At 39.3% G+C, this 14294-nt stretch overlaps 1 protein-coding gene across 1 annotated transcript; it reads right to left on the reverse strand.

Moving 5' to 3' along the window:
• Positions 1–22: 22 nt before the first annotated feature.
• GPATCH1 (G-patch domain containing 1) lies at positions 23–13360 on the reverse strand. The gene is made up of 20 exons (XM_072346324.1): positions 13252–13360; positions 11860–11994; positions 11487–11572; positions 10901–11061; positions 10473–10570; positions 10257–10315; positions 9684–9929; positions 8726–8873; positions 8021–8100; positions 6871–7075; positions 6230–6517; positions 5654–5835; positions 5254–5381; positions 4855–4988; positions 4294–4463; positions 3378–3618; positions 2943–3053; positions 1695–1819; positions 1034–1179; positions 23–344 (listed from the first exon to the last, which is right to left on the reverse strand). The coding sequence occupies exons 1-20, from the start codon at positions 13325–13327 to the stop codon at positions 323–325; spliced, it is 2841 nt and encodes a 946-aa protein (XP_072202425.1). The 5' UTR covers positions 13328–13360; the 3' UTR covers positions 23–322.
• Between the last annotated feature and the right edge of the window lie 934 nt (positions 13361–14294).

The following is a 14294-nucleotide window of genomic DNA, read 5'->3' on the forward strand; positions in this document are numbered from 1 at the left end:
TTATGACTTATTGTACAAAAATGATTTGTAATACTTGGTTTATTAAAATATCTTGCTTCGTGTTAATTAAGACAGAACCTGCAGTATTTCACATTATGCTGCACGGAAGAGGTCTTTTTCAACATTCCATAATCATTACATTTTAATCCTATGAAACATCACAAAATAAACATATAAACATTTACTTTCAAACAAATTCAATATGAATACGTTATCTACAATGCTTCAAAGTACATATATACATGACTGATCTACCATCATGGAGGAGATCAAAAATTGGAGATCTAAAAAAAATCACACAGCAATGAAGAAAGATGCCTCTTCAATACTGAAGTTGTTTCAATCTAAAAGAAAGAAAGAAAAAGAGGACAGACTAAATAGTCACATACATCGTTAGGAATATTTAATTACTTGAACAGTTTTTTTTAACCTTAAATTAAGAAATATCAATAACTTTGGATAAAAACACTTTATCTCAGTGCTCAGCAAACACAAAGACTTCCAAACTATCAGCTTGTACAACCAAGTCAAACTATTCTATACACTGCTCTTTGCTGAAGCACAGAATCATCCCAAGCATCAAAGCCATACAGTGTATCTGTCTGAACTGGTCTCTTGGTGATTATCAACAAAATGAAGCTGACTTAAACATTCAGAAGCAGACAACGTTGCTTCCAACATTTCCAAGTAAAGACAGTAGACGAAGTCATGGAAATATGACTCGCCATCTGCATTTCTTGAATTCCTTCAAAACATCATTCACCTGTAACTATAAACCCTGATAACTAACATAACGTTCTGTGTAGACCCTTTTATCTCTAGAGACCTCCACTGTAAAATTAATTACCCCACAGTTTAAGATACTTGCAACATTTCCTCACTTCATTAAACAAACTAGCAGGCTTTAGAAACAAAGAGAGACCTGCTGATCCATATTTGCTATGAATAAGTTTACTGAACTGCAGACTCCTACACTGAGGTTTCAGTTATCCACTGCAAAGTTTGCAAGTACTTCAGTCAACTTTCTGTTTACCTTCTTAGAAGTTCTTTAGGTGACAGGTTTGTAGAATCTGTATCACTAAGGCTATCACTGCTGTCTGTAGAATCTGAGCTGCTGTCTTTTTCTGACTTTTTATTCTTGTGTTTTCCTTTGGTTTTGTGTTTTCTGTGTTTCTTTTTCTGTACAAAGAAAAACAATTCATTATACCACCATTTTCATTTTGAAAGAGCTGTTTTTTCTGAAAGGCGATAACAACAAAAAAGCAAACATCCCTAAAAGTCAATTTCATTGTAGACGCTACATTCAATTGAAATACTTAACAGTGACTTTTGCTGGGGCACTATCTCGCCTGAGCTAACAACAAAAAATAAATGCCAAACTACTCACCTCTTTCCAACACTTCAACCTCATCAAAAGAAGAATTTGATTATTCGTTTATATAGAAGTTGTGAATTATACACAGCTCTCAGAATATGCCTGACATCTTCAGCATCAAACATTAAGCACTAACATTCTTTCTGTACTCACATTATCTAAATGGGAAAAGCAGCACTTAGCTGAATAATTTCCTGTTGTCAGATCCCAGTCTGAAATCACCTGAGAATCTCAGTTATTCCAGCTCAGACACACTAAATAAATCACAAGAATATCTGATCAAAGAACCAACAATAAATCAATTATTTTAATTAAATACCTTTTCCTTTTTATGCCTGTGATCTCTCTTGGTCTTGTGTTTTTCTCTGTTCTTTTTATGTTTTTCTTTCCTACTAGACCTTGGAGAACTTGCTGGCACCACTGTTTCTTGTTGCCACGTAGAGCCTGAATTGCAAAGCAAATGCAGAAACAAAAAAGTACAAACAACAACAAAAATGTAATTTTTATATTTAAATTCTATATTAATGTAACAGGCTGGTTTAAGAAAAGCTTTCAAATAGGTGTGAAATGGGTAAACTTATAACTGCAGTGTTCCCACTGTAACGAAACACCTTTTCAATCTGTTAGTGTCATGGTTTTGTGCTGTCAATATTCTACATCATGACATCATGTGCGGTATGAACTGTTTTGGTGGTATAAGAAAGTGTAACAGAGGGTATGTGGAAGTGTAACAGAGGGTATGTGGAAGTGTAACAGAGGGTATGTGGAAGTGTAACAGAGGGTATGTGGAAGTGTAACAGAGGGTATGTGGAAGTGTAACAGAGGGTATGCGGAAGTGTAACAGAGGGTATGCGGAAGTGTGGAAGATTCATGCTCCAGATCTGTGGAATGGCAGCATCCCGAGTACTCAGCCCTTGGAGGAAACTACATATCCCAGGGGACAACGCGGCCAGAGATGAATCACCAGAGGAGGAGGACACACATATAATCTCGCTCCCAGGCTGGAACGTCCCTCTTTTCGCCCTGTCTATCGCTTTGGAGCGCTCCATCCCTGCCGTCTCGCTCTATCAGCAACGTTCCAGCCTGTCGCCTAGAGATTGCAGTAGGCCCCCGGTTCTCCGGGACTCTTTCTCTCTCTTTCTTTTTCTCTGCCTTGTTTGATATAGTAGTTGTAGTTATATTGTATCATATTGTGTCTCGTATTTAGTAAAATAATTTCTTTCCTTAGATTGCTGCCGTTGTTTTTGTTCATTTCTCCCCTTCTAGGGGCAGCAGCCTCTATCACGGATAAATCTAGATAACCCGATTACAGTTAGTAAGGAAACTGCAATGCTCGTTCTGTATCTCCATTACAGTTCATTAACCCTGCCCTCTGTGGAGCTACAACAAAGTTAGTACAGGCAAAAAGATTCCTGCTAGTCCCTCACAGTGTGAAAACAAAGCATGTGTTGACATGTTTGATCTGGCACTTAAGGAGTAAGGTACTGATTCACAAACATTTACTGAAGATGGATGATATTTTTCTTTAACATGTAGAATTTATACGCTACAAGTCTACAGAACCTACCAGAAGAAAAAGATGGAGGCAACTTTGGACCAAATTCCTCTGCATCATTCTGTTCCTGCTTCAAAGTAGACAATGAAGAAACACCAGGCTCATCTTTAATAGTCATGCTGCCTATGAAAAACAAACAAACAAACAACTCATTCGTTTGAAAGAAAATACTTTTTTCAAGAATTATCAGAGAAAGTTATTGATCAGCTGCCTTTATCTCCATGGACTGCCAGGACCAACTGCACAGCTGACATCCGGCATGATTTCACCATATTGCCTCTGGTTTTGTTTGTTTTGTGGGTTTTTGTTTTTTTATTAAACAAAAATTAGGCTGGTTATACAAGTCAGTTCAGAGTGTAACACTGTCCTAGCAGTCCCAGGAGTACTTGATTCATAAAGGAAGCTTTTACAAGATGCTTATAAAAATAAGCATGCATTAAGAACTACCTTGTATGTAAGAAGAAGAACTATCAGGTAGAACAGCTTGTATGTTAGAAGAACTATCAGGTAGACCAGCTTGTCTGGTGGTTTCTGAATCTATTACTGAAGCATCTGGTTGCTGTTCTTCATCACTCTCTTCCTCAGAAGAAGATTTTTCATCTGAGGAACTCACAAAGATGGCCTTGAATAAGTCCATGGATGGTCTGCTTTCTTCTTCCTGCTCCTGCTCCTTATCTTCATTAGTTACCTGCAAAGCAGTGTAACAAACCACATTTAGATGCCTCAAGAAACTAAAAATCTCTCTCTGATCAGTTAAGCAATAAAATAATTCCAAATATGCTGAGATATATTGACTAAACAATCAAACATCACAACACATAAGAAGTTCACAATCTTAGTAATTCTTAGTTCAATCCATTGGAGCACTGCTAAGCTCAGTTTCCTGTAACGAGTAATAAAATTTGTGCTCCATGCTCAATTGAAAACAGATCCCAAGTTAGCACACATTCTTATTCATTACTTCAAACTTCACTTACACGCCAGAGTAAATTTATTCAAAAGGAAAACATTTCCTATCTCTACAAAGTATGTATCCTCCCCCTCAAAGCAGAAAAGATACATACATATTCTGTGCCTGTGAGCAAAGTGGGTGCAAGGTACTGAACTCAACTCCCAGACTCCAAGGGACATTTTATCTGTCCTTAAGCTGCTACTTCAAGTGTATCCATGCTTATTGCCCTTGTGAAAGCCAAAGTTTTATAACCTCAAAATTCTTTCAAAAGCAATCTCCCTTTCTTTTTCCTTATCCTGAGACGGCCCTTTGGCAAGCTAATCTTTAGCAAACCAATTCATACAGTACACAACATTATTTCCAAGGTTTACAGTCATTCTCCTTTATACTCCAACACCACTAAGAACCCACCTCACTGGGAAGCGTTTCAGTTGTCTTCGTTCCACTTTCTTCTGTTGTTGGCACTGGGGGCTTCTGCAGAAGATCAGCTTTTGATCTGGCAAGACTAATGAATTCACTGATAGAATCTTTTTTCTCCTTCTCTTGATCTGATATGTCCCATCTTGAAGGTTTCTTTGGTTCTAAAAACGTCCCAAACATTCAAATCACTCACAAGCCAAATTCTACCGCATTTCATGACCTACTTGATTTTATTTTAGTCTGCTTCTCCACCCTGGTTTAATATTTTTTCTATCTTTTTAATGAATATCTGACCTATAAAGGTCTCCTGGGTGGAATATATTAGCATCATCTCACTGACTTTAGTTTTTAAGTCTGTACTGAATGCATTGAATTCATTGAATTCATTTCTTATTTTCAATTTTTATACCTGTTTTTCTTTTATAAAAACAACCAATAAGACCAAACCAATATACCACCAGATGGATGGATTCATTCTCCATAACAAAGACAACCATTTTCTATATACCACTACTTTATAGCTACACGACTTAAGAAAAACACCTGACTTACTGCTCACACTGTCATTCTCTTGTTTTCTTTCACTTGTTTCTTGTGTTACAGATGTGGTAGGCTCAGACAGAGTTAAGAAATTAAATACAGAATACTTGTCTCTCTTCACTTTTGGTAAACCAACAATGGAAGACCTGCAGGGAAATATAACTGGTTTTTGATTACTGTCTTCTACACACAATTAGCTGCAACAAACGACAGTAGTACTTAATATGCATATTATTTTGTCAGTTCTTTCACTGTGCTTTACGAGGCCAATTAAAACATTACGGGATTCTATAATACATCTATTACAATACAAAAAGAAAACATGAAGGCAGATTTTTTCACAAGACTGAAAACTCAGAATTTCCAAGAAGTGTTCAAAAAATGTAAGAACTTCTAAATGAATCATCTTACTCAGGGTACGGATCAGGAACATTAAATCTTTTGCACAACAGCTTTTCAGGGTGCCATTCAAACTTGTCTCTTGTAAGTTTGCCAAACATCTTCATCTTCACAGCAGATTCCTTATCATCAATATCATTCTGAAAAAGTCAAACACGGTCAGCTGTGTAACAACTCCGTGAATTAACTATTACTGTTGTCATACTAACAACATGACAGACAAACATTTCAGTGTAGATTAACAGATCACTGCTTTACATGCATTAAGTCTTTTCAGAGATTTACATAACAGGCAACAAAGCATTACTGACATAACTACAAAGGAATTTTAAAGAAGAATACTTTTGTAAGGCAGTCTTAAGGCAATAAAGGAGTTTCAAAGTACTAAAATACTTTGGTATACAACATATACCTCCTGGTCCCGAGGAACTTCAACTTTGTCAACATCATCTTCATATTTGGCCCGGGTAAACCTGGATGCCAGCGTTGAGTTGGAGGACTTGTAGAACATCGCTGCACGCAAGAATTCCTCTTGTTCTCTCCCTCGTTCCCATTCAGTCATACTTGGGTCTAAGTAACGCTCCAATGTATCTACTGTAAGTTAAGGAAATAAATACGTAGAGATTAAACCTAACCTAAGTTTGATGCTTTTCAAGAAGAAAAAAAAAGGCCATCATCCCTGCAAGTATTTCTTGAATATTTATTTTAAGGATAGTATTAACCTCAATTGTTTTTTTTTTCTTGACAAGTAGAGGCAGTTTTTCACAACAGCAAGAATGAAAGCATTTGCCAAATGCAAGACAGATATTTTACACAATTTTACTTGTAATGCTGATTCTTTGCTTGTTATTTTTTAATCCTTCACCTATTTAATAGGTGTTTAAATTCAAAGCTTCACCAAATAATTAAAACACAGAGCAAGCAAAAACAAACCAAAAATACTCTTCCAGAGAAAACTAAAGACATCAGGATTTCTCTCTTCACTTACTTTTTTCTCCTTGTTTAAGGCTTTTCACAAAACTTTCGTATCTTTTTTGTTTTTCTGGATCTTTTGCAAATGGTTTGAAGTCACTAGAACCAGCATTTGCTAACTGTCCCCCCAACAACATTTGCCATTTGTGAGAAGCATCATTTGGGGAGGCTGGCTGGAATCTGCTATTCCGGGGCTGCTGAGGCAACATTTTTGCTTTCATTTGTTGTTCAGATGCTTGCTTTACTTGTTTGAGTCTCTCTCTGTCTTTCTCAGACAAGTATTCTAAAACAGAAGGAGCTGGACCTATAACCAAAAGTAGAAGTGAGAGGTAAGTGAAAACAAAAAATTAGTTCAACTATTTCTGATGCTTCAGTGGAGTATGAAGCCTGAGTATACACAGAGAAAACACTCTTCTGCAACAACACACCACTATAATGGCAGAAACAGCAGATGGAAACTATTGGTCACTATGTGCAAATAGCCTAAAAGATGCACTACTTACATTACGTCATAATTTTTATTATTGTACATAAGAACACAAGTAAAACGTACAAGTTACATTAGAACAATGTTCAAGTCTGGAACAATTTTTACTGCTACATAAACAACCCGTGGACCTAAAGAACAAGGAAAGGCATGTCTGCATCTACCAATACCTTTTAGAACAGTCTCTCCTAGTTGTTCCCTCCTCTGAGATGCATTCAGTGCATGCCTGCCTTGTTGTGCAGTGTCACTCCCCAGTTTTCCACTCGATTCTTCTAACACCTTTTGTAAATGGTAGTTTTCATTCCCAGCTGCTATTACAGGCCGAAAGTAATGGACTGGTCTGTAATTTCGTGGCAGATCAGGTGGCAGATAAATCTTTACAGAGAAGTGGAAAAAACAAAACAACCACAAGAGCGAGATACAACTTTGTATTCATATTTAGAAATGGGATTGAGAAATGAAGTTTCAATCTAAAAATTCCCCAATTTACAAGTAACACCAGAAAGAGACACCACATTCCTTTAGACTGCATCACTAAGTGGCAGTAATACAAACTTCTGGAACAAACTGTTCCGTTGTCAACACGTACTATGCAAAATAGGAAAACATGCACATCAAGCAGCAGCAAAAATTAAGCAGTCTTAATATCTATTGCTTGCTTTGAGAATATGTGCTCCTGATTGCATTTTTAAAAACAGAAGTCGTGCATGATTTAGTCAATTAAACTGTTGAATACTTCTGAGCTTAATGTACTTTCATGTATTCCAGAGTCCTTTTTCTCCATTCCTCATGCAGGCTCTGACTTCAAAGATTACCCCTCTGCTTCTTATAGAATGTAGTTTCGTATACCATGCACATTTCTCCTTTCTGCATTAGCAAAAGAACCATTTCACACAACTCTGATAACTCTTCTAATTTATGCAGTCGTGGAATAAAAGATGCTAAGCAAAGAGTCAGGCCAACAAACTGCCTTGTCACCAAAACAGTGAAGGAGACAAAGCAGGGGGCTCAATTTTTACAGAAAAATGGATGTTACATCTGAAAGACGTAAGCACAGATGTACGTTTTTTATTGCGAACTTAAAACAAATTATCCTTCCAACTTCAGGCAAAATAACAGTGGATGCATTTGTCCGAAGTCTGAACAAGGGCAAAGTTTAAATGTATCCAGTAGTTTGACTCAGATCAATCTTCACTGCTTATTACAACTTATATTTTGTAGAACATGAACCAGTATTATGCCACAGTAAAATCCATACATCTCACATCAACTTTGCTTTGACTGTTAATTCTTAGTGCAAAAATGTCATTATCCGCTTACCTTGTTTGGAGTTGATGGCTTTGATGCCAAGGAAAAGCCATCCAAGATTTTGCCTATATATCTAACTTCTGTTTCAGACCCTACAAAATAACCACAGAGCTGGTCAATATTAAAATACACACATTTTGTAAGAACGCTCCTGAATGTTTCAAGTTTTGCAGAATATTTTAAGGGATGTAACTGAACGTGGCTACAAGCGAGACAATGGTACCATTACATGCACATCTAATATGGTAAGTGCCATTAATTGCACACAGCAAACATCAGCAGTTGCTTTAGATATCACTAAATTATTCCATGCACTTCAAAGCTGCACTACTAATAGAGAATTGAGATAAAGTTTATGAATGTTGTCATCTGAAAACCAGCAAGTTTATCTCAAGAAATCTATTTACAAGTAGTGAGTCATATTTGCAGCCATACGTCATAATAACCTCTTTTTTCAGTGCAATTGAATACTGTGTTTCATGAAGCAGAACATGTTGTCCCTTCTCAGAATGTTACTTGGACACTTAATCTAAATTGGCATTAGTGGAAGATTAGAATAATTATTTCCAGAATTGGAACACACATATTCCGAGAAGTCTAAGCCAAAGCTCCAGGTATCACAGCTAGGAGATACCAATCTAATAGATGTATTTGAAAAGATGGATCTGTCTTAAACACGGACGACACTAGCTCTTCCAAAACAACTACAATGCTTACTTTTTTTGGATCTATACTCCTTAGGTGCCGTCCAGCCATACAAGCCATCTCCAGGTTCTTCATCTTTTAGAACCGTATCATATTTTGACAACGTTTCGGTTGCGTAAATATCATCATCTTCCTCCTCTAAAGCTCCTACACCAAAAGCCTACAATACATTTCAAACAAAAGTAATGAGAACTCAAAAATGTGAAAACTACCTTTTAAATCACTTGTTGGAACACACCTATGTCTGTATGTTACCACCTACAGTATGTAAGGTGTCCAATGTACATACATGTATTGGGAAAAATGTACTACTTCACATAAAGAAAACCAAGTGGTCCCAAGTAGGGGATGATGGGTCTGGGAGGAAGCAAACATATCCTACATGTTTCAGTGCCCTTGCAGGGAGTAACAATAAGTTGTGTCTGTACAAGGTGAGGACAGCAGCCTAATTCTAGAGGTCAGACTTTGAGTCCGATTAAGTGTGGTTAAAATTATTGAGGGGAAGAAAAAGGCATGAAAATTAATGGAGTGTAATCCTCAGAATGATATAAATTGACAGAGCTCTCCCTACATAAGAACTACAAATACAACAGAAGAAAGTAAAAGCCCTCTGCCAGATTCAGCATCACTGAAAGAATTCAGTAAAACTGGGGAAAAAAACCCTAAAATCATATTGAATATCAACTTTCCCTAATCAAAGTAAGACAAGAATTTTCTCAGTTCAATCATTCATTTTACCCTACTAGTTCTCTTTAAAAACATTGACAAATGCAGTTAAGAGTTGGAAGGATTTACTTAATATGAAGATATGGGCAAGTTAAACAATAAGGAAAAGGTAAACTCCTAAACCTGTTTTCAAACCACACTTACAGTTTCTTACAGTAAGTCTACAATGATGAGGTGCCTCCCATTGCAACTGCATTTTAGATTCTATCACACTACTAATGAAGTACCTGAAACGATACCTTACCTGGCCTGTGATCCCTAGTTTTCTTCGACTATTGTTTCTCACATCACCAATTAAATTACTCGGGTCTTCCCAATCAGCTGCAAACAGATTAAGGTGTTCTCTTCCAGATGCACCAAACAAAGCTTGTGAGGGGTCCAAACCCTTATAGCCAAGTCCATGGACATTCTCTTTTGGAGTCAAATCGACAGGCATGACATCTTTTGGTGCAAAGGTCACATTTTCTGGCTGGTATTCGTCCTCTTCATCCTGGTACAAAATAAAAGTATGTAAGAACAACAAAGTTTTGCATATTTGGCTTTTACAACATCTAGTCAATACGAGACCAGGCACGTTCAAGTTTCCATAACCACATACTAAATTATTTATGAACTACACCTGCCCAGTTAACAAAAGAACAAATGTAGTTACACTCAACCTTTTTCATAGTAAACACAGTAAATATTCACAAACGCTTTAACAAAACTTTAAACTTTAAAGTACTGCTTAAAACATCAACAAGTTTTCCATAAAGGCTGTTAACACACATAAGCTACTTATACATAAGATAACAAATAACTTCTGCCTGTACAATACCTCAGAACCTTCTGACAGCCCAGGCGGTAACGCACAACCATATATTTTCACTTCAGGGTCTGTAACAGACGCAACAGCATCGCTATTAATTTAAAGTTCACTACCAAATTTCCCTACGATTAAATAAACAGGTTAAATAAAAGGAAGGATTAAAAAGGACTTTCTAATGGGTGTGTGAATGTAGCTTTCTGAGCTCAGGCACCTCAGTGAACTTACCAGGTTTCTGCCTACGTGGCTTCCTCTTGACTCGCGGTCCAATTCCTTGTCCTTCTTTCCAGCCCATTTTCCGCAACAGTTCCACCCCAATTGTTATTCTAGGAAGAAAACAAAGGAAAGCAAAAATAAAAAACTCAAATCACAATTCTACCATTCCTCAAAATCAAACAGAAAGTTAAACCAATTGAAAGTGCGCTTGTGTACCTTACTTTCGATTAAAATCTGAATGCATCAACATCTGCATATATGCCACATCAGTTTGTGTGTGCCCAGCACAAGCCTGCACATACAAAAACATCCACAAGGAGGCCTCTCTGCAAAGGTAACACTGCAGACTTTGCAGCCTCTTTCATTAATTACTCCAGTCCAATACTGATTCTCTTATCAATGCAAAATTTCTATGCTAACTTTTATTTAAGTTTACTTACTTTGATGGTCCTATTAAGTCATCGAATGCACTAGTTCCTGGAATGGCAGCAACTACTCCAGCAATCTGTCTAGCTTTCTCTTTTATTCTGTCCTTAGCTTTGGATGCAAAATCATCTGTGGTTGTAATATCTTTTGGGGCTATCCCAAACTCACTGAGATCCTAGAAAAGACGGGCAAAACAGAAAAATTACATTAGGAAATGTTTTCCCAGAACTACTTATGTCACTGTAAAGGAAAGAAAACAGGGTGCAACCCTTACATTGGCAACATTTTTCAAGACATTTAGATAGTTGATTTCTATGTAATTCAAATGGTCATATTTTGAACAGCTTTGAAAGCACGTGGATTTCCTGATAAGAAGAAATGAAAAGTTTGAGATATCGGGGTTTTTTAATACTGAGATTACATGAACTTCCTAAGTGAATCTGTTAAACATCCCATAGAACCTAGGAGTATAACAAGGAACTCATGAACTAATTTTAAGTTTACCACAGTTTTTGCTATTTAAGTTATTTTTTCATGGCCTGAAAAACTTACAATCATGACAACAACTTCCAAAAGAAATCTATTTCCTTCTAAATTTACCTCTTCATCCATGAAGTCTTCTGGTCCAAGAACGGTTCTGTCTGCTCTCTTCTGCCGTGATGATACAAAAGCTGAGGGCGTCCATCCTTTAAAGGAGGCAAACCACCAAAAGTGAGGGACTGCAGACTACAAGATAGCATCTGAAAGCAATTCAAACATTTGAACCTTACACCTGAAGGATACATCAGGAGAACATTCATAGAGCTGCAGTCTGAGAAACAAAGCTTAAGGAACTCCAAAAATCCTGTTCCGAGTATTTACATAATAACAAACAGCAGGAGAAAAAAACGATTAATTACATTTATTTCTTTTTCACTGATGTTACATTGCAGTCTTCAAGCAACCCTTCCCAGCTGACACAGAAGTATCTCACCTTCCTTAGTGCCAACAGTGTTAAAGTAACCAGCAGAGAATCCCCCAGTAAACGCCCCATGAAAACGCTGATATCGCCCCTTCGCATCTTTAACAGTCTGTTCTTGAAGAGGAACTGGCTTCTTAATGCGTTCACCTACAATGAGATAAATCAGAAAGCAAGTCATAACTCTATGTAAAGAATGGAATCTCTACTTGCTCCAGAAGCCATTTCTTCCCTTGCAATTAGGAACAGGACCGAACAGTACCTAGTAGAAAGCATCAGCATCACTTACTCCCTCTCTATATATTTGCGTACACTGTTGATGTATGCTGACAGAGAAAAAGCATCAAGTGTTCAACTAGAAATCCTAAATTCTTACTAGTTCTGAGCATGTTCCTTTTCCTACAATCAGACTAATAGATTACCAGCCTGCTTAACAATGCCTCTGCTCTGTACACGTTTCCCATTTGTCACAGGCACAGATTCTCCTTAGCACTGATTGACAAGTTAACTACACTACTTCTTTATGTAAAGTTTTTATACGAGTAAAAAAATCCCACTACTATAAATTTTCAATCAGTTACTCCATTGACAAAACATAGCATTCAAAACACCCCATTCATCAAAGGAAGCTCATGAAGCCCACACCAAACCTTCCAAAGGATCAAGGCATTCAACTGTACTTTACGTTGGTAATGAACTCATACACTGACAAGGCCCAATCCCCTTCTCATACAATCTCAGTCAGACAAATAACAGCATTATCACCATTTACTGAGAACTGAGAGTCCCTGCTTTGGCTAAAAATAATGTGTAACACTACTGTTTCTCTAAGGGTTGGTCCACAAAAACAGTCACTCCCAGACCATGGTTTATCATCGTTCTGTTTAAGGACCTCTCTTCTCACAGCACCCTACTGCTTCCCAGCCCCCGACAGGCAACAAAACCTCTCTCTACCATCAGCAGTCGGCTCCCAAACACCACTCGCCCCAGATGGCACACACAGCTCCCGGAACCCCAGAAGGCAGTCGGACGGTTTCCACTCACAGCTCCCCGCAGTTCGGCACGCAGCAGGCCTGCCAGTAACACCAGCTAAGCGGCAGAGGCTCAGCGCCCACAGCTGTGCACAAGCGCTCAGGCAGCGCTCAGTCTGTACCGCGAACACAACAAGCGCAGGGCAGGCCCGCAGAACCGCACTCGCCTCAGAAGTGACGACGAAAGCCGAGTAAGGCGCGGACAGACTCAGGCCGGGAAACGGGCCCCGCGCGGGCAGCACAGGCCCCGCCGCTCCCAGCCCTGGGCCGGGCTGCTTTATTTCGCGAGGCCGGTCCTCCGGGACACCCAAGCACCCCCATTTAGCGCGAATCAGAAAGGCGGAGGAGGCCAGGCGGGCTCGCTGGGCTCCCTTACCCTCCTGCAGGGGCTGCAGCGCCGTCCCATAGTTCACCAGATCCTCCTCCTCGCCGTCACTCGAGTCCGCCGCCATCTTGCCGCGACGGCGGCTCGCGCGGGTCAACGCGCGGTCACGTGATGCGCTGGGAGTGGCCCGGCCCGCCGTGCGGAGCTGGCTGCGCGCGCTTTGCACACACGGGATCCCAGCGCCGAGAGGAGTTTCCTCACGGAGCGCAGCGCAGCCGGGCGGGACGCCGTGTCGAAACGCTGCGGCGGCTCGTTCCAAGGCAGCGCTCTGAGATGCTGCTCTAATTAACGGCAATTAATAGCGCTAAACAAAGGCAAACGCTGGGCACGGTGCCCATCTAGCTACGGCCTCCTAACAGAGGCACCTCGCAAGGGAAGCAGTTTCATGTTCCATTCGGAACTTGTGCCGGCACAGATCCCCAGGTGACTGAACTCCTTAAAACTAAACGGCAGCACAGCTGTAAAACTAAATCCGAACAGCTGTAAGGGCCTCCTGCACCTCGCAGGTACGGCTTCCTTAAGGAGTACTCTGCAATCCAGCCTCTGTTTGTTTGTATGCACAGAACTGGTTTCTTAAGTGAAACTCCCCCGGTTTCATGTGGTTTCAGGTTTCCCTAGGAAATATTTACCCGGTTGTATGCAAATAGACGGTACCGGGTTATTTAGGCCTAGGGTTGGCTCAAAACCAACAAGCCACGGGCATTTATTTACGTGCGTGCACCGACTTCTCTCATCCTTACTAATTAGCAAGCAGTTATCCCAGAGCACACAGTGGCAACGGGAGTTGTTAGCACAGTGGCTTTTTCTCTTTGTTTGGGAAATAATTGTCCCTAAATAGTCAAATCTTGAAGGGTTTTCTTTCCTTTAAAGCTCTTATCATGTTAGGAATACTGCTGTGATGCGCTATTTCCTTTAAAGCAGGTGACAGTCACTACCTGCAGCTGTTAAACAAGGCCATGCCAATGACTTTTGGTAATGGTAACACATTACGTTTGGAATACGTATTTTTTAATAGCGAATTGAGTGGTGAAACA

This window comes from Excalfactoria chinensis, chromosome 11 (assembly GCF_039878825.1).
Source record: "Excalfactoria chinensis isolate bCotChi1 chromosome 11, bCotChi1.hap2, whole genome shotgun sequence".
NCBI classification, from domain to species: Eukaryota; Metazoa; Chordata; class Aves; order Galliformes; family Phasianidae; genus Excalfactoria; species Excalfactoria chinensis.

Excerpts from the sequence above, each read along its gene's own strand:
- GPATCH1 (XM_072346324.1), bottom strand. The coding sequence starts at position 13,327 with ATGGCGGCGGACTCGAGTGACGGCGAGGAGGAGGATCTGGTGAACTAT. Across the intron at positions 8,101-8,725 it reads GGAGTATAGATCCAAAAAAA|GGTCTGAAACAGAAGTTAGA; the intron begins GTAAGCATTGTA and ends GTTATTTTGTAG. Across the intron at positions 3,054-3,377 it reads TTCTTCTTCTTACATACAAG|GCAGCATGACTATTAAAGAT; the intron begins GTAGTTCTTAAT and ends TGTTTTTCATAG.